Source organism: Copadichromis virginalis, linkage group LG23 (genome assembly GCF_057382275.1).
Source record: "Copadichromis virginalis isolate Kocher_CV1m ecotype Utaka linkage group LG23, C_Virginalis_male_GT1.1, whole genome shotgun sequence".
Lineage (NCBI taxonomy): Eukaryota > Metazoa > Chordata > Actinopteri > Cichliformes > Cichlidae > Copadichromis > Copadichromis virginalis.
Window position 1 is genome coordinate 34,219,664 of NC_140639.1, and position 23,830 is coordinate 34,243,493.

Genomic DNA, 23,830 nt, shown 5'->3' on the forward strand with positions numbered 1-23,830 from the left:
CTCCCATGGTTGAGCCACTAATGAATAAAGCACAACATAATAGAAAGTGCATGAAGTTATTGGTCTGAATGTTATTTCCTCCTAAAGTGACTAACATGGGACAGCTGCACTGTTTCTGATGAACTGTGTTGGGGTTAAAGAAGCTAAGAAATTTAGAAAAAGGAAAAAAATGATGTGAGCTTAAACACTAGAACCAACATACCTGGTTCTTCAGCAGAGATTTTTACACAAATTCAAGTACATCAAAAGTGCTTCCTTCTAACTCTTGAGCCGGAGATGGTGGTGCTTTGGAGAGTTTGATACTCTCAGTAAGGTATCATTTTAAAATCTCCTGTATTCAGTTTATGAAACTTGGATGGACCCAATTCAAGAACTTTAAAACGACAAGTCAGCCACGTCATTATGAATGATCCATAACTTGGCAATGAGGTTTGTGGTAATTATTGTTGTTCTTTGAATCCAGGAGGATTGAACTCACTATTTGAATTCTGCCATCATCTGATGAAGAAGTTATCCAAATGATAACAGGATATGCGGCTGAGAACTTCCTCTAATATCAATTTTAGCCCCTGCTGGAGATCTTTCTAACCTCATACCACAGTCACAGCACTGATTTTTAGTTCCTTATTGTATAACATCAAGTTTTGGATTTATTATTTTTTTCCCATTGCTGTAACGCAGTCATTTCCTAATAAGGACAAATAAACTACTCCTTCCTCTTCCTCACATTTATAGGCACTGTAAAGAGCAAAGATTGTAAAAAGCAATTTCATTACCTCATGCAGTGATTAACCTTTCCCAGTGCTTCTGTTCCCAGGAAACCCTGTTCTTACCTCTTTTGCAATGTGTGCTCTCTGTCAAAATGACAGACCCTTGAACTTGAATTTAAATTTGGATTGTATCATGAGGCCGCTTCACTTTTTTCCTCCTGCACATGAACTAAAACCAGCTGACTGCGGCCGAATTGCGCAGAAAGGAAAACGCATTTTAGTTCAACATTACCCTAACTATAATGTTTAGTTCCCTAACATTTTTACATTACTGCATTACTGTATAATGTAATGTGATTACAGTAACATGTTACTTTGGAATGTGTTACACCCAACACTTTTCCAGTTATTGTAACATTCTCCCTCTTCTCCTTCATACTCTGAAAAGAGCTCAGAGAATTTATTTTGCACAACCCCATATTCACATTTTTGTGTTCTTTAAAAAATGCACTGAAGGACCCTTTCTTGATTATGGAACATGAAATCCTGACTGAGGACAGTTTTTAGTTACTGCATGGTGCTACATGGATCTCTGGATCCCATCTCGTCTGTTTTTCCTCAAAGATGGTCAAAACACACAATTATTTATCAGTGCATCAGAAATGCAAAGAAGCTAAAATGAATCTTAGATAGCTGAGAAAGACACAAAAGCATGGCCCTAGCTGTTTCTGTCAAATATCTACAAACAGAACTTGGATAAGAAGAGTGCAGCAAAAGTTCCATGCTTATTTGAATGCTCGGCTCTTCGCTCCTCTCCTCCCATATGTCAGGACAATATTTGCACATTATCTGGCCTTTTCGTTTTTCCATGGCTGAATATCTGATCTGGTGCAGCCAGCATATCTATTAATGGTCTTCTGGTGGCTCTGCCTCCCCCTCCCTTGATTCAGAGATTACCATTTAGCTGCACTGCAACTCTGCTATTGCTTTCCTGACAGGAAGCACTACAACAGCTCTGCAACACATTTCTGTTATCTCGAAATTACAGTATTCTCCCCTCCTGTCGCCTCACCTTAGGCCTTTCACTGTTTACAGTAAATCAGATTTACTCATTCATTTTAGTTTCTAAGCATGATGAACATGTTTTAAAATGCAACAGTTCTGTTATTTCTTGATAGCGTTTTTTGTCTCTGTTGCCCATGCTCCCTAAAAGAATGAGTAAATGAAATTTCCAACTAAAGAGATGTTTTCTGTTATTTCTCCTGTGTAGTCGTGCATTGAAAATTCAAAAACCAAGTCAAAGATTGCTGTAAACAGAAATGAGTTTAGAGAAAAACAGTTTGCCAGAGACAATTCCATCTATTTATATACCGGTATAAGCTCTCTCTCCAGCCTTGGACTGTCTCACTGTTGGGAAGATTTTATTTTTCCCAGCGCTGTGCGCCCATAAGTACAAGTGCTCTTACGAGCTTTCTGTTAGGTGAGATAACTGCTCTGTGGTGACCATTTAGTGGCAGCCATCTGTGAGACAATATGCAACAAAGCTTATTTAAGGCCCACACAAGAATTCAACTGCCCACCCGTTGATCTATCATGATCACTATCCTTCTACTATCATTCTTCTCATCGCAATACTGCCAGCATCGCTATGCTAGCCGTGATAAACATCATGATATTACATAAAGGTACTGAGTAGAACAGCACCTTGATTCCCATTTAACTGCTGTTGAGATTTTCACCAGGGGGTGCACAATTTGGTGATGGATAACATCTACCAGATAGTATCCATCTACCATTTACCATCGCAGTATATTACCGCTAATGCCAATGATTAGCTCATTAGCTAAAAAGAAGAAAAAAAGATATGGTAAAAATGTGGTCCTTTGTTCACTGGCTCACTTTAAAAGTAATTCTCTTAACCATTGCTTTATGGACAAATAAGTTAAACCTGCCACTTTTTTCCCCCTAAAAAACAAGTCTAAATGTCTAAACAGCCGTTAGACATTTCTCCACTCTTTCCACATTTCCACACCAACGCTGAAGAACTCAACATAACCTTTTTCATTGAAAAGGTCTATAGACAGGTCAGCTCAACTCACACGTAGAGACTTTGATCTGATTTTGGTCAAAATGCTGTTAAAGAGTTACGTTGGTTTGTTGAAGTCTTTGTTGTGAGTTTGTTAGATACCCATCACATCAAACAGCTGCAGAAACCACTGTGCATCTCTAAGATGAAAAAGTTCTACTTTACATGCAGTAATACTTATCTTATCTCACATAAAACACAATAAGACAACTTGCTGTGTATAGGTAAATACAATTGATTTGAATTGAATTAATAGTCTTTATTCATTTCAATGTATTAAAATATAGAGCAACTTTAATTGTTGTTCTTTTGTGTATTTTGCTGTATTTTATTGAATTTACAGCTCATCCCTCTCACAGAACCCTTGGCAAAGAGGACATGGAGAATGGGAAAGGAGTGTGTCACTACATGTGATACTCCATATATAGAGCTATAATGTGCTGCCGGGTTCTGAGTTTTAGACCTAAAAAGGAAAATGATGGCCATGGTGGGAGGGAGCTCCTGAGGCAGGGGTTGTACTAACAGAAACTTTCTATAATGTTTCTTGTTCCTTCTTTTCTATTATTTTTAATTCATTTTGGCTTTTTCTTTCTTTTTGCCCCCAAACAGCAGAAATGCAAGCAAAGCACAGTCTGACCTTTACAATTGTTACAATTACAAAGAAACTGAACCCTAATGCATAATACATTTGTCTTGACCTAAAGGAACAGTTAGTGGAAAATATTATAGGAAGTGTATTTATTTGTCTACTTAGTGTCTATATAAGTTAGGAACTAGGGCTGCTGGTAGGAAAACGAAATAGCTTTCTTCTTTCTTACAGTTTGTTGTGTCAGCTGCATATTTATGCACTGTTTAAATGGTATATGCTAAAGATAACATTTTTTATTCATTATGACGAGTACTTTTGTGCACTTTTTGGAAACAGGGATTGTGATAAAGTAATTTTTGTTTTCTATTTTTTATCTGCATTTGTATGACCACTGTTCACTCTGAGTTTAATGAGGTAATTGAAAGCACTGCAGTCACATTTATTAATGTAGTCATTTAAATTCTGAAGAACTTGACTGTTACCCAACACACCGAGAGCATCTTTGCTTGTGACCCCACATACTCAATATACCGTGTTTTTCTTTAAAATACTATGGCAGTGAAAACTGCTTTCTGTCGTGGATGACTGTGTTGAAAGATAACTGACAGTTTCTTGTGTTTTACCTCTGGCAGGTATTTGGATAAAACCCACTCGGATGTCCAGGATGAGGGAGAAGAGGGCTGACTTTGTGGCAGGATGCCTGGGTGGAAGAGTCATCATAGCTGGTGGTCTAGGTCAGCAGCTCTTTTCTATTTAATCCATTTTTCCTGCCTTCTGTTAATCAAGTACAGCACTGTGCCTCATTTCAAGAAGGAGAAGTAGAACAATGGGCAAAGAAACTTTATTTAATTTATATAACACAATTACGTAAAAATCACAAATGTAAGAAATAAAAAGACAAACATCACTGAATGTCTTTCAGTGGTGTGTGAATGTACTGTATACAGCCTGTGTCCTTGATCCTGTTGCCATTGAGCCGTTGCTCATGTTATGTTTTTTTCTGGTAGGGATAAAAATATTATTTTCCTTTTTTTTAAATTATTTAATACCATACAGACATAGCACCAAAATGATCTATTGTAGTGCAATGCATGCATCACAGACATCCAGATGAAGGAAGCCAACAGAACAGGCAGGCAGCCCAGTTGATATAGATGACTACCACCGGTGGGGATACAGGTCTCTGGAAGTGGATCCTATGCACTATTTGCTCCAAGAAGGTTGTGGTGAAAGCAGGTGATTCATCAAAGCACAAATACCTTTGTGTGTGTACCTCAAGTACAACATCTGAGTGATGCTGTACTTAGATGTTGTACTTGAGGTAAACAACAACATAATTTTTGCCTCATAACTTTTGCACTGTCCACTCCTGCTGTGACAAAACAAATTTCCCACGTGTGGGACTAATAAAGGTTATCTTATCTTATCTTATCTTATCTTAACATCAGAACATTGAGCACAATGGGGACACAGCCATCCTTCGATGGTTTTAACTAAAGCTGGCCAAACTTTTTAATGCTGGCATTAAATTGTTTGGTACTTGTAGGCTAATAATTTAGAAAGATTAAATCATTCAGCCTTTTTTATTTCTTGGTATGTTGTAGGTAAACCAAAAAATGTGAGAAGCACACTGAGACTCAGGAGCTTGACACTAGGATAGGGGATAACAGAAATAGAAACACACGACAGACCAGGAAGACAAAACAGACTGGACACGAAAGGGGAACAGACATGAAAGCAAGAAATAGCCAAACTAGAACATAAGAACCACACAGATGACAGGACCAAGAGTCAGAGCGAGAGCGAGAAAGGCAAACTTCGACAAACGTAAACATACATGACTGACTTAGGATGCTGAGGAGGACACACAGAGGAAAGACTAAGAGACTGGATATGAAAGGAAGCTAAATTAAACAAGAACTAAGATCTAGAAATTTAACAAAAGTATTAGCTGAAGAGCAGAATTTTAATATTCCACAAAAATGAAAAGCGTCTGGACTTCTTTAAGTTGCTTGAAGACATTTCACCTCTCATCCGAGAAGCTTCTTCAGTTCTAAGGGTCAAATGGTGGAGAGTCCCAGATTTAAACCCAGAGGGAGTTTCACCCCAAAAAAGGGACAAAAGGACCCCCTGATGATCCTCTACCTAATCACAAGAGCCAAGGTGTGAAAACAGGTGTGGGTCACAATCAGCCACTTGGGATCAGCGGGAAATCTACACCGTAGCTACATCATGACTCCAAACCCCTCTGAACGCCCTAACCTTAAAAAACAACTGCATATACATGCCGTGTGTTGTGATTGGCTTGTTCACCACTTTCGATTTCTCCTGTACATTTACACCTACTTTTTCCCTGCATTTCTTGAATAACAATTATCAATACCAATATAAGGAATAATAATGTATGTGAAAGAATTGGAAACATTTTTTCCTGACGTTCAATTTCCCCCTGACAACAGCAATAAGTGGGGAGCCAGGAGGGGGGGGGAGCCCAGGTGGCTCCTCATATAAAACACCTGGACCATGCACCATGATGATCTAAAAGGCTTGTCAGTCACTTGCTTAGATGAGGTCAGACTCTACAAAGACTCCCCACAGAAGTGTAAATCAGGCCTTAGTGTGTCACTTGAGAATCTTTAGTGTTTGTAAAACTCGACTGGAGTAAACTAACAACATTCTCACAACAAAACGGACCACTATAGTCAAAAGAAGATTGATCATTCATCCAGCTGTTCCATGACATTTCACAGTACAGTTACTTTGGGAGCTTCACACCCTTCTTTGTACATATATGCAAAGCCAGAGGCTCACAGAGCAGCAAAAGCACAGATACCAGCATAGAACAGAGGTCATTTTAATAACACAAGACATTGATTGACATTAATTAAGCTGGATAAACCATTAAAGAAAAGGTTGGGGTGAAGGTGGCTTGCAGCTTTGGGGAACCCTGTGTTAGACAAGCTGTGGATTACCTAACACAAACCTCCTGTGGATGTTCAGCTGGATTCTTGTGAATGTGAAAGCCCTAGCATATGATAGTTTTCCCATTCAAACCACTTGTCACCTATGCTGTAGATGGGGCATTGTTAAGAAACCTCTGGCATCAACATAGAATTGTTTGAAGAATGTGATCATTCAGGAAAAAAACTGTGCATTGTTTTGCAACTTTCCTTCTAAAACAAACAAATAGAGTCAAACCATCTGTGATCCAGGTATAAGCACATAATTATCTCAGTATCTGGAACCCTTAAATTGCACCATGTAGAGCAAGGCCTTGGCTTGACTAATTGTTGTTATTTGTTTATTAAAGAGATCATCAGATGATAAAAGGCCTCAACATTTACACTGAACTTGTCAGAGCAGACCACAACTCTCATTTCTCATCAAGGCCACACACAGGCTCACAAACCAGCAAATTAATTTTCCATTAACTTTCCATTTTCTCCCTGACTGAGCTGCATTTGTTAAAGTAAATACAGTGTGAAGTGAAATTGAGCAATGCTACAAATTAATCACAGGTCAGCATTTTTCACAGTGACACGCTTGTTAAACAGATATTGACCCTCTTTTCTTTTGCACTTGCATGCATCCGCAAGAACAGCCTCGGTTATATATCCACAAAGCTGTATCAACACACGCAATCCGATGTAAAGCCCAGAGTTATAGAATGAAATCTGTTGATGCATTCAAAAGCTGTTTGTTCTTGTAAGACAACCTCAGCAGCAACACAGAGCAGGAAGTTACAGGAAGAGAAGAGTTATTTTTTTCATTACTATGAAATCAACACAGCTTAGCTCCAGCTTAAGCCTATTAGGTTAAATTTCCATCATGTTTATCCTCATCATTAATGTCCGAGAGAAAACATCTGACACATCTACAGTGTGAGGAGCAATGAAAAGCTTGGGGAGAATAACACAATCCTTCTCAGCTTCCTCCTCTGCATGCTAACAGTTGCAATTCCCCTTTTGCAAATAGATTTGTCACTCTAAGTTACACTCTTACACAGCGGTCTCCAACCTTTTTTGCGCCACGGACCGGTTTATGCCCGACAATATTTTCACGGACCGGCCTTTAAGGTGTCGCGGATAAATACAACAAAATAAAACTAGTACCGGTACCAAAAAAAAGAAGATTTATTCATAACACACGTGAAAAGACCCAGGAAAACCGAATTAACGATAAAAACGATAACAAAATAACACTGAAAACCGATAAAAACCCTGAAAACCATACATTTCATACCTGAGCCTCAACTCTCGCGGCCCGGTACCAAATGACTCACGGACCGGTACCGGTCTGAGGCCCGGGGGTTGGGGACCGCTGCTCTAACACACTCTCTAGGCCTAAAAAACTTATGCAGTTTGTTTTTTTTGCCCCAGATCCAGAGTGGCAGTCAATGATGTGGCCTGACAGCTGTGCGTGTTTGTGTGTGTGTGTCAGACCATGTGAGAAAGAGAGGAAAACGTCAATCTTGTCCTGCTGAGAGAGACAGTTATGAAATTCAACAGCCAATGGAGAAAGAAAGGGAAAAGAGGATTGAGCTGGATGAAAGAAATAAATGTATGTGAGCGGGGGGAAAGAGGTAGACGTGTTGTATTTTCTTCTGTGGTAATGTCAGCTGTGAGCTTGGCTCGCCATCTAATCCATGATGATATTTTGGGCTTGTGAGTCATTTCTGGTTCATGGCACATTTCCCTCCCTCTGCCTGTTGACTAGGGAAATAAAAAAGGCAAACACATCCACGAAGGCATTCTTGAATGCAGCTAAATTGACGAAGGGTTAAGAAAGCAGAGATTTTGAAGATTCTCTGTGCAGACAATAGGTGGTGGTTCTACTGGGTTACTTCTAGGGGTGGGGGAAAAAATCGATACTGTGTAGTATCGTGATATTTTGTTTGCTAATAATGTATCGATACAGGGACAGCAGAAATCGATATTTTGTTACAAAAAAGGTTTTTGTGCTCTGACTTCAGAGCATGTTGATCCTTTTTCTGAGCAAGAATCCTGACATTCCTTCACTGTCCAAATGTGTTTAACTTTTTTTTGGCAGCAATAAACATGACAGTTTACTTATTTTAATTTAAGACATGTTTTATTTTAATTAAGTTTAAAACTTTTTTATTTAATGTAAAATTATATTTTGTTTTTGAACTTTCAAATTCTTCAGTTGCTGAAGGGGCTGCATAAGGTTTCACAAATTGCATAGTTCAGAATAGCTATAATTGTACCAGATGGTTGCATTCAGTTAAGTTGGACTAGACTGTAATACAAACCATTCAGTTTGTCAACAATAAAACTGACTGAAATGAGAGAAAGACTGAGTGCGAGACTTTGATATTAGATAAAATGAATATTGATAAAGTTTACCTTTATGTACAGAATCTGAATATCGCAAAATATTTTTAAAAATTGCAATAATATCGTATCGTGCGTTAAGTATTGTGATAATATCATATCGTGGGATGTATGGTGATTCCCACTTCTAGTTACTTCTATGCTGACATGGGTAATGACAGTGTGCCCTGAAGGTCAGTATTGGGAGGAATGATCTGCTAATCAGCTGAACTCAGAAAGTGTTCTGTTATTGGACTTCATCGATTGTTTACAATGAATCCCGTGTTCGAATGTAAGCGTGGCCAGAAAGGTCTCTGTGTCTCCACTTAGACTCCTGCTATCTGTGATCTGAACCTGGATAATCAGTAGAAAAATGGTTGGATGGATGGGCAACACCATCATGTAGAATTCAGCTTCGAAAACACACAAAAGCGAGCAACTCCAAGCTCAAGTCTGCTCTTATTGGCATCCATTATCCATATTATAAAGTTCTAAACTTCAAACAAACTTCAAATATCCATACAAATAAGCCATATAGAAAGTATATGGTTGCACCACTGTGGTTTGCCTTTCTGTTTGGAGTTTAGATGTTCTCTCTGTGCTTGTGTAAGTTTTGTCCTTTGCCTCAGGCTTTTCACCCACAGTCCTAAGAAATGCATGTTAGATTAATTGATGACGGATAGATAAATTGTTTGAAGTGTATAGGACTTAAACACTGTATGAATGTTTTGCTAAAATGTGATCTGTAATCTAAAATGCTGCTCAATAAGACTTGAAAAGCAATATATAAAAAGTATATATTTGCAAAGACATTACGTTGAGCTGTATATCAGTAATGTCACAGTACAGTAACGAGCAAACTTTAGTGTCATTTTAGCATCACTTTAGTAAGCGATGCAGAAAATGTCTTATTCTGCTTTTATGCTTACTCCTCATTTGCTTCCACGCCTGCTGGAATTTCAACATATTCAACACAAATTAGAAAATTGATTACGCTCAAGTCCTCTGATTAAAATCACTGAGCTGGGCCTCTACACCATGTTTGTATTGTTGTTTGTATTAGATGATTTTTTATGCAATTATCTGACAAATAAAATGCAATGTTGTGTGATACAGACCACAGTTTAATTCTGGTGAGTGAAATTCTAGTGTTAGTCTGCCACTGTGTATTCATCAGCAGACATATGTGATGTACTTATAGAGTTTTTGGATATAGCTTGCTGACCAAGGTCTAAATACAGTCAATTTTGCATCCAAAAACTGAATATGGTGGCAGCCAAATATATAGTATGAGTTTTCAAAATGCAATGTCAGAAACCATTGGGCAATTTTACATCTATTTTACATCCATCTTCTATACAGTACCATATTGCAACAGCTATATTTAGCTTGTTGTCTTGGATTTTTTAACTGTGTAAATTCAATTGACAGAAAAATGTTTAGAAACTAAACATTAAAGACAAGCACAGTGGGCCAACTAGACATTACAAGAGCTGCTCAACCATAAAAGTCCATGTCATGAAGCTCCAGCTGCTCAGTTTTTGTGTCAACCCTGCTTCATAACTTCACATGGCCTGTCACTTCATGATTACTGTGTTTCCTAAACACTTCCACTTTGCAATAATACCACTTAACTATGGAATAGAAATTTCATGAACTGATTTGTTGCTATCGTGGCATCCTTTTACAGTACCCTACTTGAATTTTGCAAGCTCTTTAGAACTTGTTCTTCATTGACAAATGTTTGAGAGACACCAGTCTCTAAGAGATTGCATCAGAAAGGGCATAAAACCCTTGTGACAAGGGAGAAGCTAAAAGTAGCTTTCAAATTTTAATTTTAGCATGTAGTTTACAGTATTTGTATAGGTAAAAAAAAAATGTAAGTAAACGCTGAAGGAAATAATCAGTTCAGCACTGCTCTCCTCTCTGTCACTCATATTAAAATGTCAGTTATCACTATTGGCATCTGGAATACATCAGCATATCTGTCTTCATGTATGAGGTTTTGTTACCTAAGCTACAGATATTTCATATCTGTAGTCAAGATCAAAGTGAACCATGATAATAGACACAGGACAGGTTTTCACTCAACGTCACACCACCTCTGAAATGGCCGGAACTAGTTTCCAGTATTTTCCACCTACCTATAGTCCTCCCTTAGAAAGGATGTTACAGTTAAAGTAATTTTAAGACTACTTGTTTGGTTTTTGGGGGTGAGTTTTTCTTAGGTTTTTCTTGGAAGGAATACATACATGGATCTTATCCGGTTGTTCAGTCTGACGTCACTGGCCGTGTCTGGACCTAAACTCCGCTGCAGGTCCATATATCAAACGATCACTATGGCATTACTGAGAGTTGAAAAACTGTCTAAAGTCTTTCATCTTTAATAAAATGATCAGCGTTCTGCTCTACCAGGTGTAACAATTGAGTTTAACATCCAGGCATCCATGAAAACTGAATTTATGACATTTAACGGAGTTAGAAGTTAGCAGGGAGTTAGCTCGCTAGCTTCTATCTAAATACAATATAGCATGTCCTGACTGCGGGGTTTTGGAAACAAATTAAAACGTACAGCTCCGTTATCACTTCCAACATAAATGAAGACAGAAAACTAAACAGCAGTGACGTTTGTAGGGTTACTGAAGTTGGGCTAGCTGGTATATAATGATGTGCTACGTGACCTAGCGACACAGCTATGTTAGCATAATATAAACAAGCTAACTTTTTTTCCACTCGATAAAAGTTAACGTGAGTGTTCTCGGTGGTCAGGAAGAAATGTAATCAGATGGCAGGATGCTGTAAAAGGACCAAACTTCAGCCAGGAGAACAACTGAGATAATCCATCCACAATACGAGGTTAGTCATTCATATACTGCTGCATGGGCTGGGCTGTAGTTACATCCTAAGGTTTTAAAAACTGAGCTTAAATAAATGATTAGTGGTAACAAAAGCCGAGAGAGGTCAACAGTGATCACTGACTGTTTTAGGAGCTTTTTGAGATCAAATAGAAGAAAATACATAACATTAAACATGTTAACAACACAAAAGCCATATTAAACGCAGACTACTTTAGGCCCGGAAGTAGGATTTGTCGTGTCATCCCTGAACAACCGAATAAATACTTCTTACATGAATCAAGCTCAATTTGTCTTTACAAAAATGAAGTCACACAGCTGGAAGAACTTAACTAGACTTTTGTAATACTACAACTATTAACTAGTTGTTCCTCTATTAAAAGGGGGCGACCCAGCAGTGTTAACTAATTACAGACCAATATCTAATCTATCTGTGCTGGCCAAAGTTCTTGAAGCTCTTGTGTGTGAGCAGTTAAAGGAGTTTTTGCACATCAATGCCATTTTATCTGAATATCAATCAGGCTTTAGGAAGAATCACAGTACTATCACAGCTGCAATTAGAGTGGTAAATGATATTACTATTGCACTTGATAAAAAACAACACTGTGCATCCCTTTTTATTGATTTGTCAAAAGCATTTGACACTGTTGATCATTGTATTTTAAAACTTAGACTCTTCCAGTCAGGACTCTCTGAGAGAGCAGTGGCATGGTTCTCAAACTACCTCAGTAACAGGACTCAGTGCATTAAATCTGACGGTCTATGTTCTGACTTTGTTACAGTGCACAGCGGAGTGCCACAGGGTTCTGTATTAGGTCCCCTTCTATTTATCATTTACGTAAACAATCTTAGTCTACATGTGCCAGATGCAAACTTGCACTTCTATGCTGATGATACAGTTATTTACAGCTGTGGTTCAACTCTTGTCCAAGCCATCGACTCCTTGCAGAAAGCCTTTTCTGCTGTCCAGCACTCATTACATCAGCTTAAACTTGTTCTCAACGCAGACAAAACAAAGCTCATGTTGTTTTCTAAATCAAGGAGACGAGCCCAAACAATCCCATCAGTAACCACTCTTGAAGGTAATAAAATAGAGTTGGTTCACACCTATAAATATCTGGGAATCTTAATTGATGACTCGCTTACCTTCAAACCACATGTAGAGAATCTTGTGAAAAACCTGAAGTTAAAACTGAGATTTTATTTTCAAAATAAGTTGTGTTTCTCTTTTAATATAAAGAAGCGGCTTGTTGCTGCAACATTCTCGCCTGTGCTGGATTATGGTGATATTCTATATATGAATGCTTCTGCTCAATGTCTTCGAATGGTTGATTCTGTGTATCATGCTTCTCTGAGGTTCATCACTAACTGTAAATTTCAGACTCACCACTGTGAGTTATACTCTCAGGTAGGATGGCCTGCTTTGGTAAGTCGGAGGAACTCTCATTTATACAGTTTTATATATAAGGCGATACTTGGGTTGCTGCCTTCTTATATATGTTCCCTGCTTGTAATGAAACATGCTGGTCGGTATTCTCTTCGTCCGCATGGTTACTTGTTGCTTTCTGTTCCATTTGCCCGAACTGAACTTGGTAAAAGAGCTTTTGTCCATTTAGCACCCTCGGCCTGGAACAAATTGCAGAAGGAATGGAAAATGACTGAATTCATTTCATTAAGTGATTTTAAATCTAAACTACGAATCCTTGAGGCCAAGTCCATAACATGCAACTGTTTCAATTAGATTGATTGTCATTTTAACTGACTTTTTATTTTATTTGAATTTTATTGAATTTTATTTTTATTTTATTTGTATTCTTTCACTTATTGTTGCATGTGTGTTGTTGCTGCCTGTGTTTGAGTAATTTCTGTAACTGTGAGACATCTGCTGCTGCCTATCTTGGCCAGGTCTCCCTTGAAAAAGAGGTTTTTAATCTCAATGGGATCTTCCTGGTTAAATAAAGGTTAATAATAATAATAATAGAAACCGAAAATTTCAGAAGAAATTTTAAGTGTGCCTATGCTACTGCCAATGAGTGTAGTTTGCCTTTAATGTGGTGCAATTAGTGCAGGTTGCCATTTATAACACTAGGGGGAGCAATATGCAACATGAGCATAGTTTGCTATTTATACCACAAGAGGGAGGGAAATTGAATACAGCTGATTTTCAAGTTAAAGAAAAGTAAGCTGTATTGTGATCTCTGCTATATGCAGTGCAGCATACAGAGATGAGAGAAAGATGCTCCAGTTACACCATTACAAAAGAAGTTAATAGCTATAAAAGAAATTATGTTTAAGTCTGAGGTGTTCAAGAGAAGTTACAATTTAGATTTTACAGTTTTGAGTCGTTTAAAGTGAACAGTTTAACAGATTGTAAACCAAAGTAAGTTTTCTTGGTAGAAAAAAAGTCCATTAAGTGGTATTCAATTTGTATTTCAAAGGTATTTTAATGTGAAAAGGGAAAATTATGCAAATTATGAAATTTCCCCTTGTGGGACTAATAAAGGTGTCTTATCGTATTCAAACTATATTTTGTACAAATACCATTTACAATAATGTATTCCATTTAAACATGATATTTAGATTGTGGTAAACACCAAAGCAATATAAAATAAGGAAAAAGGAAACCATTCAAGTAACTTTATATTATGAACCGAAGAGTAAGGCAAAAGTATAAATGAAAAGCATACAAGCATTAATATATATAGATAAACCCAACAATCATATGACCCCCTATGAGCAAGCACTTTGGCGACAGTGGGAAGGAAAAACTCCCTTTTGACAGGAAGAAACCTCCGGCAGAACCAGGCTCAGGGAGGGGCAGTCATCTGCCGCGACCGGTTGGGGTGAGATGTAATCAAATCAAAAACTGTCCACAGAGCTACAGGGGGCACACTGGGATCGCAACAGCAGCCATAGAGGGAGACAGATTAGGATGTTCTTTCCAGTACTGAAGTGGGTCGCTTTTCTTATGTGTGCGTTTTTCTCTGAGAGGTAGGTCTCCACTTTAGTTTCTGCTGATGAGGCACTCACGGATACTTCTGGATAAGGGTCATTTGGAAGCAAGAGGTTGGCTGACTTTGCAAAAACAGCTAGAAACAGATAAAAGCAAAACACAATTTAAAACAATAAAACGAGACATCACAAAGCGCAGGTCTTCAGTTAGTGAACTGGCAAGTCATGAAGTTCTAATAAATAATTGCAAAAACAAATGTAACTTTAGAACTAAATTACCCAAAACTAAATTAAAAAGTAAAAAAACAAATTGGCTTAATACTGGTGTCTTTTGATCACTTGACTGTATGTAAACCTGTTGAACAAAAGGTGCATTTTAATTTCACTATACCTGCCCATCCTTGTAGCTGGTTTCTAGAAGAGTGGCACAGTTTCAACATCAGTGTAGGGCTTCTCCACTGCCTTCACTGGACAGAACACATCTGAGGAGTTATGAATGAATGGATGACTTAATGGATGAATGAGATTATAGTTTATTTCAAACAATATCAATATCAAATGGTACAATATAAAGAAAGAAACAAAAATACAATTATCTGTTATGGCAGGGATCCCATCAGGTGCAGTTGCAGTTTTTCTGTTCACGTTTCTGGTCAGCTCTTCAATGGATGACAGCACACCAGCAGTCTTATCTATGAGCTCCCACTGGTGAGCTGTCAGTGTTGCTGGTAGAGTGTGCTCAGTCGCAAAGACATGAAGATCACGTTTTTGTTGCAGTAGGCTTCGCACCACGTAGAGGCTGGTGTTCTGTTGTGTCTGCGTATAAGAGAACATGATTGACTTTATTTTTCAACAAATTCGGTTCAGAGTGTATAGGAATTAATAAAATAGTAGTACATTAAAGAATGTTACAAGAGGACTCACCTGTACTTCTTGTTGTAGATGCTGATATCCATATTTAGGTCCATCTGTATGACTTCTAGGCGAGAGTAGGCCAATAGGGAGTGACACTTGGCAAGTCCATATCCCTCATACCCTTGCAGTCATTTTGTGTTAGTGAATAACACAATAAATGGGGTTATGATAACTGTGATATGTATTCAGAACACCTGATTGGAGGCAGGCGTATGGCTGTGATATGTAAATGTGATCAATCAATGTGTTTTTCGGTAGTTGCAGCAGTAATCAGTTGTGCATATCCTCTTGACTGCAACAGTTCTTGGATGGGTTTTTTTCCTCTGCTCATAAGGTCCTCATTGAAGTCTCCACAAACAATAATTGGTTGGTGATTCATCATTTCCAACGAGTCCAAAAGACATTGCATTTGTGGTAAAAACCTCACATGGCTGTAATTTGGTGGCCTGTATACAGTTGCTATCAAAGCTGTGACTGGCTTTGAATTTGGTGTGAATTTGACAACAACAAATTCAAGGTCAGTCACATTTTGCAGGTATTTTCGGGACTCTGCTGTAAGAATTGTGTTGTAGTAAATTGCAACTCCACCGCCATTTACCTTTGCCATGTCTGTATGATTTGTGTAAGAGACGTGTCTGTTGCGTGTGGCCATGTTGTATTGTTCCAGCTGGAAGCGGGGAGAAACCGATGATCCAGACAAGTGTGTTTCTGTTATACATAAAACATCAGCAAGGCTGAGTTCATGGTGGCATCTCATGTCCTCCATGTGAGTTGGGAGACCTTGTGCATTATGATGGATAATTGTCAACGTGGGGACTGTGGGATCTACTGATTTTAAGAATTGCAACAGTGGTCTTGCATTCTCAAATGATGCATGTCTCATATTTTTGAGTGCATCTGTGATGGCAGGATCAGCATAGATTTTCTTTTCATCAAAGTCTGTGATGTACAGTCCTTTAAGTGAGGTTGTGCGGCTGAGTGCAACATAGGCCATTCCAGGTTCAAAAACACGCTTCAAGCATACTACTGCTGATTCCATTGTCATGCCTTGTACTTTGGGAGCTGTACATGCAAAGGCCAACTTCATTGGAAATTGCCTGCGAACCACTCCTTTTTTACTTGTGCATTCTTCACATTTCTCAATATACACAAGATTGTCTGAGGATCCTTGTATTTTTCTGCGAAGTTTTTGCCCAGAATTTTCATTGTCCAGCGTGAGTCCAATGAGATTCACAGTTTTTGGTCCATCCTGTGTGGCTGTCACAATGTTCGTGATTGTTCCAAATGTCCCATTAACAAACCCATCTTCAACATCCAAATTTCTGATAATCATAACACGCACTCCAGGTGCAGCTTGTATGTTATCAGGTAAATCTCCTTTGTTGCCTTTCATCATTTCTGCCAGGAGGACCATCTCACCCGTTCGTGGGTCTTTTCTGTAGTCTTCTGCCTGAATATTTATGATATCAGAATGAAGAGCAGTTACAGTTGCTGAATTGTGTTTGTCGACCTCTTTGTTTGTAGCATAAATGTGTAATACATTAGATGGACAGTCTTTTATGTCATGGATAGCCTGTGTGAGCAAGGCTTTGTCATCGGCTTCAAGAGAGTCTGTTTTTTGCTTCACTCTTATCCTGTTCAGAACTTCAGCAAAAGAATGATCATCTTTCTGTCACATGATTTCTGTCAGGTTGACCATGTGGAAATAGTCTTTCCAGAGATCAAGGACATTGTCCTCGTACACACAGAGTGGTTTGGCTTTTCCAAGGGGTAGAAGCTGGTAAAAGTCTCCTACTGCAAGGATAGACATCCCACCAAAAGGTTTCTTGTTTCCTTTGATCTGCTGAAGTCTCCAGTGGATGTAGGCAAAAAGGTCTTTAGAAACCATAGATATCTCATCAATGATCAGAATCTCTGCATTTGAAAGTGAAGCTCTCACTTCATCCAGTGCATTCCCCAGTCCCTGATAAGGCGGTTTTAAAGATCTTGGCAGCTTTAGCAGAGAGTGCAGTGTTTTCCCAGATATGTTAAAAGCTGCAGTGCCAGTAAATGCAGTCAGCAGTACTGCAGGGTAGGACATGTCTGCTTGGTCTCGGAATCTGGGGAGTTGGTGCAAAATCTTTGTTGCCTCCTCATATATGCACTTGATAACATGTGATTTTCCACAGCCAGCTCCTCCAGAGACAAAATAAAAGAACTGCTCAGGACAGTGACCCCACACAAGTTTGAAACACCACTCATGCACTGCGTAGAATATGGATGCTTGGGTTTCATTCAGACTTTGGTACATTTTTCTGACAAAGTCTGGGCTTAGCTTTGGTGCTACGATTGCTGGCATGGTTCCACTGCTGCTACCACTGACTTGGTAGTCAGGAACAATGTCCATTTCATTTTCGTCAGTGTCATGTCTGGATTGTCGTTGGGCCACACACTCTAAACGATCTACTTCAACCTCAGGTGCAAAGGTGTTCCATGCATTGATAAGTGGGCCTTGTTGTTCAATCTGTTCCAGTGCCCTTTCCATTGTTTTGCCATGGCCTTCATAACGCTTTTTGTTAAAGGTAACAATTGGCCGTACTGCAAAACCATGTTTTCGTCCACTTTTGTAGAACTGCTCGGATGTGGGGTATTCTGTGTTTTTAAGGTCATCATTTGATCGATGTGGATAATAAAGTTTTAGTAGTCTGCTATAAAACTTTTCTGGTTGTTTCTTTTCTGAGAACCGAGGATATCTGATTATTGCAGGTTTCCCTCTTGTTCTTTTTTGAATATAACCCATGTTATTCAAAAGGGGATGGCATTTTTGGACTCTGTTTGACGGCCGTAGAGAATCCTGTACTCTGAAGCAAATTCACCCAAACACATTCTTTCAAAGTCAGGTGTTCTAGGTCTGTTTGCATATTTTTCTGGCAATCCGGACATCCACACATTTTCATCATCTGGTGCCATGCTCTGCAACCTGCTCATCGGGAGACTCATTTTCAGGGCATCATCATCAGTCTATATGAAGACCACACTGCGTGAACACTTTTTTAGTGGCAGGCTGCATGTCCTTGCCACGGATTCTTGGGCACTGACTTCTCTGTGTTTAGCATATGCCTGCATTATCTGTTTCATTTCATCTCTTTCATTGACATTGGACTTTTTTACTTCCTGGATGACGCCATTAAGAAATTGTGTCATCTCAAATTCGGGTTTAGAGACATAAGACATCATGTACATCAGGCAGCTGTAGTCATCAATGACATATTGGATGTCCATGTTGGCATTCCAGGCCCTCAGCAGATCTGCATTGTATGCATTCACCCAGCAGTCATTAGGTTCACGCTTTAAGAGGATGACATGACCATTGCTTAAATTGAAGACACAATCCAAGTATTGTTCATAAGTTAATTTGCATTTGTGAAGCAGCTCAGACAAGTCTTCAAACGAGGAATTTGAGAGATTTGCTCTGCGACCCAATGGCTGGAGTTTTTCTTTGGCCTCTTTCATTTTTTTTGCGAGAGCCATTCGTCTGTTCTTTTGCTTTTCATTTGTGCCTTTCTCCTTACTTGTGCTATGCTGCTTATCATTGTGATCATCATCATCATCATCTGGGCTTGGGAAAGTGATCATTGTTTGGTCTACGGGTAGTTTGGGGAACCCAAACCTACATGACACATTACCTTTTTTACAGGATCTGGAGTGATTTCTGCTGTGGACTTGAACCTCGGACACAATTTTGTGAAGTTCAGGATCGGCATTTTGGTCAGGCATCTTACATGTTATGTACTTGTCAATAAATTTGTACACGTGGTCTTCAAGGTCGCTTCCAAATTCAGGTGCATCTTTGACCCAAACCAGTAAATGGATATGAGGGCTACCTCTGGCCTGAAACTCCACTCGATAAAAGTAATCTTCTACTTCACCGATGGGCTGTGCTGGGGACAGGATCAGTGTTGTCATTAGTGCATCGACTCTTTTTTCAAACAATCGCATCACAGTCACAGGGTTGCTTCGGAGAATTTCACACTTTGTGTTCCAGTCAAGTTGTGAAAAATCCACCTGTTCACCTTGTTGAGTTTTTATGACCTCAACAACCTCAGGCCATCTCATTTCAGCAGCTGAAAATGTCAGGAAAAAAGTTGGCTTTCCTAACTGTCTGACCATAGCATGTAGGTCTTTCAGTGCCTTCTCCCAATAGGCTGGAGTACCTCTCAGAGGTTTCATGAAGCGTGTTGCGTCTTTGTTATTTATCAGTTTCTCCACTTCGTCTTTATTTTGAAGCATTCTGTTAGAAATTTTACGCCCATCCTTGGTGATTGCCTTTCCTTTGCGCAATTGGATGGACATGCTGTTTGAAGCCATGTGTGTTTCTGTTACAAACTGTGCAAAGAATAGGTAGCTTTGGTCAGTTGCAAACCGTGTGTCTGCAGAGAACAGCCGTGTATTAAAATACATGCTTGGGGAAAGTTTAACTTGTCTGGCTTCATCTAATGTGTTCTGTCCAGTTGGGAACTGCACAGGAAAGGCCATGGCTTCAAGTTTAGGAACAGAGAAGAAGCCAACAGGTCTATTTCCTTGCGCGGGTGCAGTGCTAAATATTCCTTCACCATATGATAAAATGTCCTGTGCTATATCTGGTGGTTGCATACAGGTGTCTAGAACAAGACCAGGTCGAAGTTCTTCCTTTTCTTTCTCCATATCTTGTAAGGGCTCTTCATTTGACTGTTCAGGCTCCATTAGTTGGTTTACGTCATGACATGGCTCAAGCAGTCCAGCTGTTGTATCCTCAGTGGTTCTTCTTTCTGGTACAATTTGCTGGTCGAAATTTCTGGGCAGTGCATCTTGAATATCTGCATCAGCAGTGTCATGTTCCGTCTCGATTATCTGATTACTTGTAGGATCAGCAAAAGTAGCTTCATCATCAATAGATACATCTTTGTATTCTGAATGCATCTCTTTTAGCTTTGATAATCCTGCTAACACATTCTTCATGTTTACAGTGTAGAAGTGTTGGTAACCTTTGAATCTGATGTGTCTCTTCAGTTGTACCTGCAGGAGCTGGGCTTCACTGTTAGGTCTGGGAAGACAGTTTACTGTGGTTTCCACATCCGATGGTACACAAACAACAGCCCCATGTACGGCTCTTTGCTGTCCTTTTGGTAATGCAATGATTTTTGCAAACGGGAGAATTTTAGCAGTCAGTTGTCGTTCTAGTACATTTAATCGACTCAGTTCAATTGGAATGGTTGCTAGTGCTAAATTGTTTGCTACTGCGACGGATGGCATCTTGCCTCTTTGTAGGTGGTTGTCACAGTTGTAGCAAATCCACTCTTCCATTCTTTGTTTTGGGAAAGTACAATTAGCTGAGCATTCCCTGTCACAAACATGGACAAATTTTCCTGTCAAGCAAGTGGCAACAATGTTACTATTAGTAACATACTTTGATCTTTTGCAGTGTTTAACTTGATTAGGAAACAGAGTTCTGTGGCACACTGTACAGACATGGGTGGGTCCTAACTGAATGGCTTCACAGAAAGCTAATGTGGCTGCTTGTATCACACTGTTCACTACAAGCTGGGGCTGTGCTTCAGACTGTGGACCCTGCTGGAACTGTGTTACTAGTCGTCTGTATTTCTTCTTTATTCTCTGTGCACACAACTTTTTATAAATGGCAAAAGATGCAGTGGTAGCCATTTTGTGTCTCTGGTACTGGGCACAGCGCTGTATATGGTGCAGTCTGAATTGTGAGTCATTGTGATACCTGTCATAAATTGATTTTCTCTGTTTGTGCCTGTAGTTTGGATCAGATGCATATTTTGTTCTTATGTATTTTTTCATTCTGCTTCGAAAGTCAGTATCCGTGTTGTACCTTTGGACCAGATATTGCTTCTGTCTGGTTTGAAAGTCAGTATCCGTGTTGTACCTTTGGACCAGATATTGCTTCTGTCTGGTTTTAAAGCTGGTATCCGTGTTGTACTTCTGAACCACATATTTTTTCTGTCTGATTTGAAAGTCAGGATCCGTAGTATATCTTCTGATAATGTAGTCTCTCATTTTTTGTTGAAAATGACGATCACTTTGGTATCTCTTCACCTTGCAGGCTTTTACTTTTTCTTGAATATGAGGATTGGCGTAATATTTTTTGGCTGATAACAGTCTTTGTTTACGGTAATGATAGTTTTCAGCATATTGAGTTTTCATAGCCTGTAATCTTTTCATTCGAAATTCACGACAGGAGGCATATCGTTCTCTTTCGTGTCTTCTTTTGTTTGTCTTCTTTGCCACTTCTTCAGTTGAAGATTTGTCTTTAGCTTTTACATACTCCCTCTGACTTGTTTGAGCTTGATGAATAGCTTTCTTACGTTGTCGTTTATTTAATTTGCTCACATTTCTTGCTGTTCGGGGGGTTTTAGCCATTTTGTCATCTGGTGAGTTTAAAGTATTGTCTAACATCGTCATGTGGGTTTTGGCTGATTCTGGTTCAGGCATTTGCGCAGTGGGATTCGTGATTTGTGGTTCATCATTTTGTGTTGATGATGTAGCTGTAGCTCCTGGTGTTGCCTGAGTTGACTGTCCAGGGGGTTCCGTGTGAGTGCTGACTGTTTTGAAAGAAACAGGCACAAACTCATATCGTGCATACTTGCCTTGATTTTGAAAAAGGTTATGCACGTGGGTGATCAGGTCATTCACATGAGTGAAAGTGAGCATGACTGCTGTTCCATTTGGCTGACGTAAACCCGCTGCACTTCTTGAATGTGAATCAAATAATCCATACCTCCCAGATTTGTCACGGAAAACCGCAATGCACTCAGGTGAGACCATGAGCAAAGCAAAGTTCACATCTGTTGACAGACATACAAGGCGACTAGCAAGAGGCAACCACCACTCTGTTCTTTGAGGACTGTTCTCTGCTGCTTCCAGATATCCATAACTTATGTCATCGATTTTCACACTGTAGACATTTGTGTCAGTATGAAGTTCTTTGGGCAGGTCCTCCATGGTCAGATGATCTCCTGCAGAAGATTTGTTTTAATGCAACAGTAGAGTGCATCTCCCTGTTCAAGGACCTTATCAAGTATGGCTGTGTTGAACTGGTATTCCTCATTAAGGTAGGCCAGGAATGTGAGGGCATTACATGTGCACTGATGATTTCGAGAGAATTCTGTGTACCTCTCATCACTCTGACAATGAGTTGCACTGACACTCCAAAAGGGCTGAACTGTGTTGCTCTGTAGCTCCTCCGTCAGTAGGTCTTCATTTGTGTCATGGAAAGGCTGATCAAGAAATGCAAAGGTGACACATACCGTATTATTGTTAAACATTTTATGATATGTGTTTCAAGGTTGAGCAATAAAATACATTTAAGTGTTGCTGCAATAATGTAGAAAAATGTTGTGTTTTTATTTTTTTAAGTGTCAACGACTGAACGTAGTGTAAAGTGCTTTGGGAGCCTTGGAGACTAAGTAAAGCGCTATACAAATACAGGCCATTTACCATTTTTAATTATGTTAAAATAATTAAGCAATGTTCAGGCAAATTAATCCAAATTATATCACTCGTCAATCATAGTACAGCATCAGATATGCCAGAAAGAGAAAGGCAGAAAGACAGTGACAGGAACAGTGAGAGTGAGTGAGAGAGAGCAGAGGTGGGAAGTAAAAATGACAAATACTTCAGATATCTGTAATTTGCTTGAGTGCTGTTTTTTTTAATGACCTTTAACGAAGGTCATATCTGTACCTTCTGCTCCTCATATTTTCAAAGCAGTTAATTTCTTTCAGTATAACACATTATTTTAGGTTGCTGCGGGCCTTCAAACATCAACTAAATTGCAGCCTAAATACAAATATATGAAAGGAAATCCTGTTTACGTATTATTCGTAAGAGGATCTCAGATGCTCTTAAATTAGATGTAATTCGTTCACTGATTTCAGATTAAACCAGATGGTTCTGTACATGTGCCATAAAAACACGTTTCATAGTTGTGTTACATTTTGTAAAGAAATGACACAAAATTCAGTTACAGGTTAAATGTGATTGAAACAGAATACACTGACATCCATCTTAGAATAGAATAGAATAGAATAGAATAGCCTTTATTGTCATTGTACAGAGTACAACGAAATTGGAGTGCCACTCCCTTGGTGCAAGTTTCAATAATAAATATAAATGTAAAATATAAAAAGTACAAAAAAAACAATCGTAAGTACTCAAACAATAGTATGTACAATATATACAGGATAGCAGCATTAATATGATGACAGTATGAATAGCAGCATAATATAATGACAGTGACGGTATGGAATAGGTTCAATTGTTTTTGTGCTTATTTACTACAGTGATAGCTCTGGGAAAGAAGCTATCCCTGAATCTGTTTGTCCTGGTTTTATGTGACCTGTACCGTC

The 23,830-nt window shown here is 39.0% G+C and overlaps 1 protein-coding gene and 1 long non-coding RNA gene across 2 annotated transcripts in view; one reads left to right on the plus strand and one right to left on the minus strand.

Annotated features, from left to right (window-relative positions):
• The window catches only part of klhdc8b (kelch domain containing 8B), a 269,063-nt gene that overhangs the window by 229,262 nt on the left and 15,971 nt on the right, over positions 1 to 23,830 (plus strand). The window contains exon 5 of the mRNA XM_085449494.1: positions 4,018 to 4,119. Coding sequence (XP_085305620.1) covers positions 4,018 to 4,119 — 102 coding nt within the window. The remainder of the gene's footprint in view (positions 1 to 4,017; positions 4,120 to 23,830) is intronic.
• Positions 14,285 to 15,392, minus strand: LOC146681449 (uncharacterized). Its single transcript, XR_014918063.1, has 3 exons — positions 15,116 to 15,392; positions 14,917 to 15,007; positions 14,285 to 14,662 (listed from the first exon to the last, which is right to left on the minus strand). It is a non-coding gene; the product is annotated as an uncharacterized LOC146681449 (long non-coding RNA).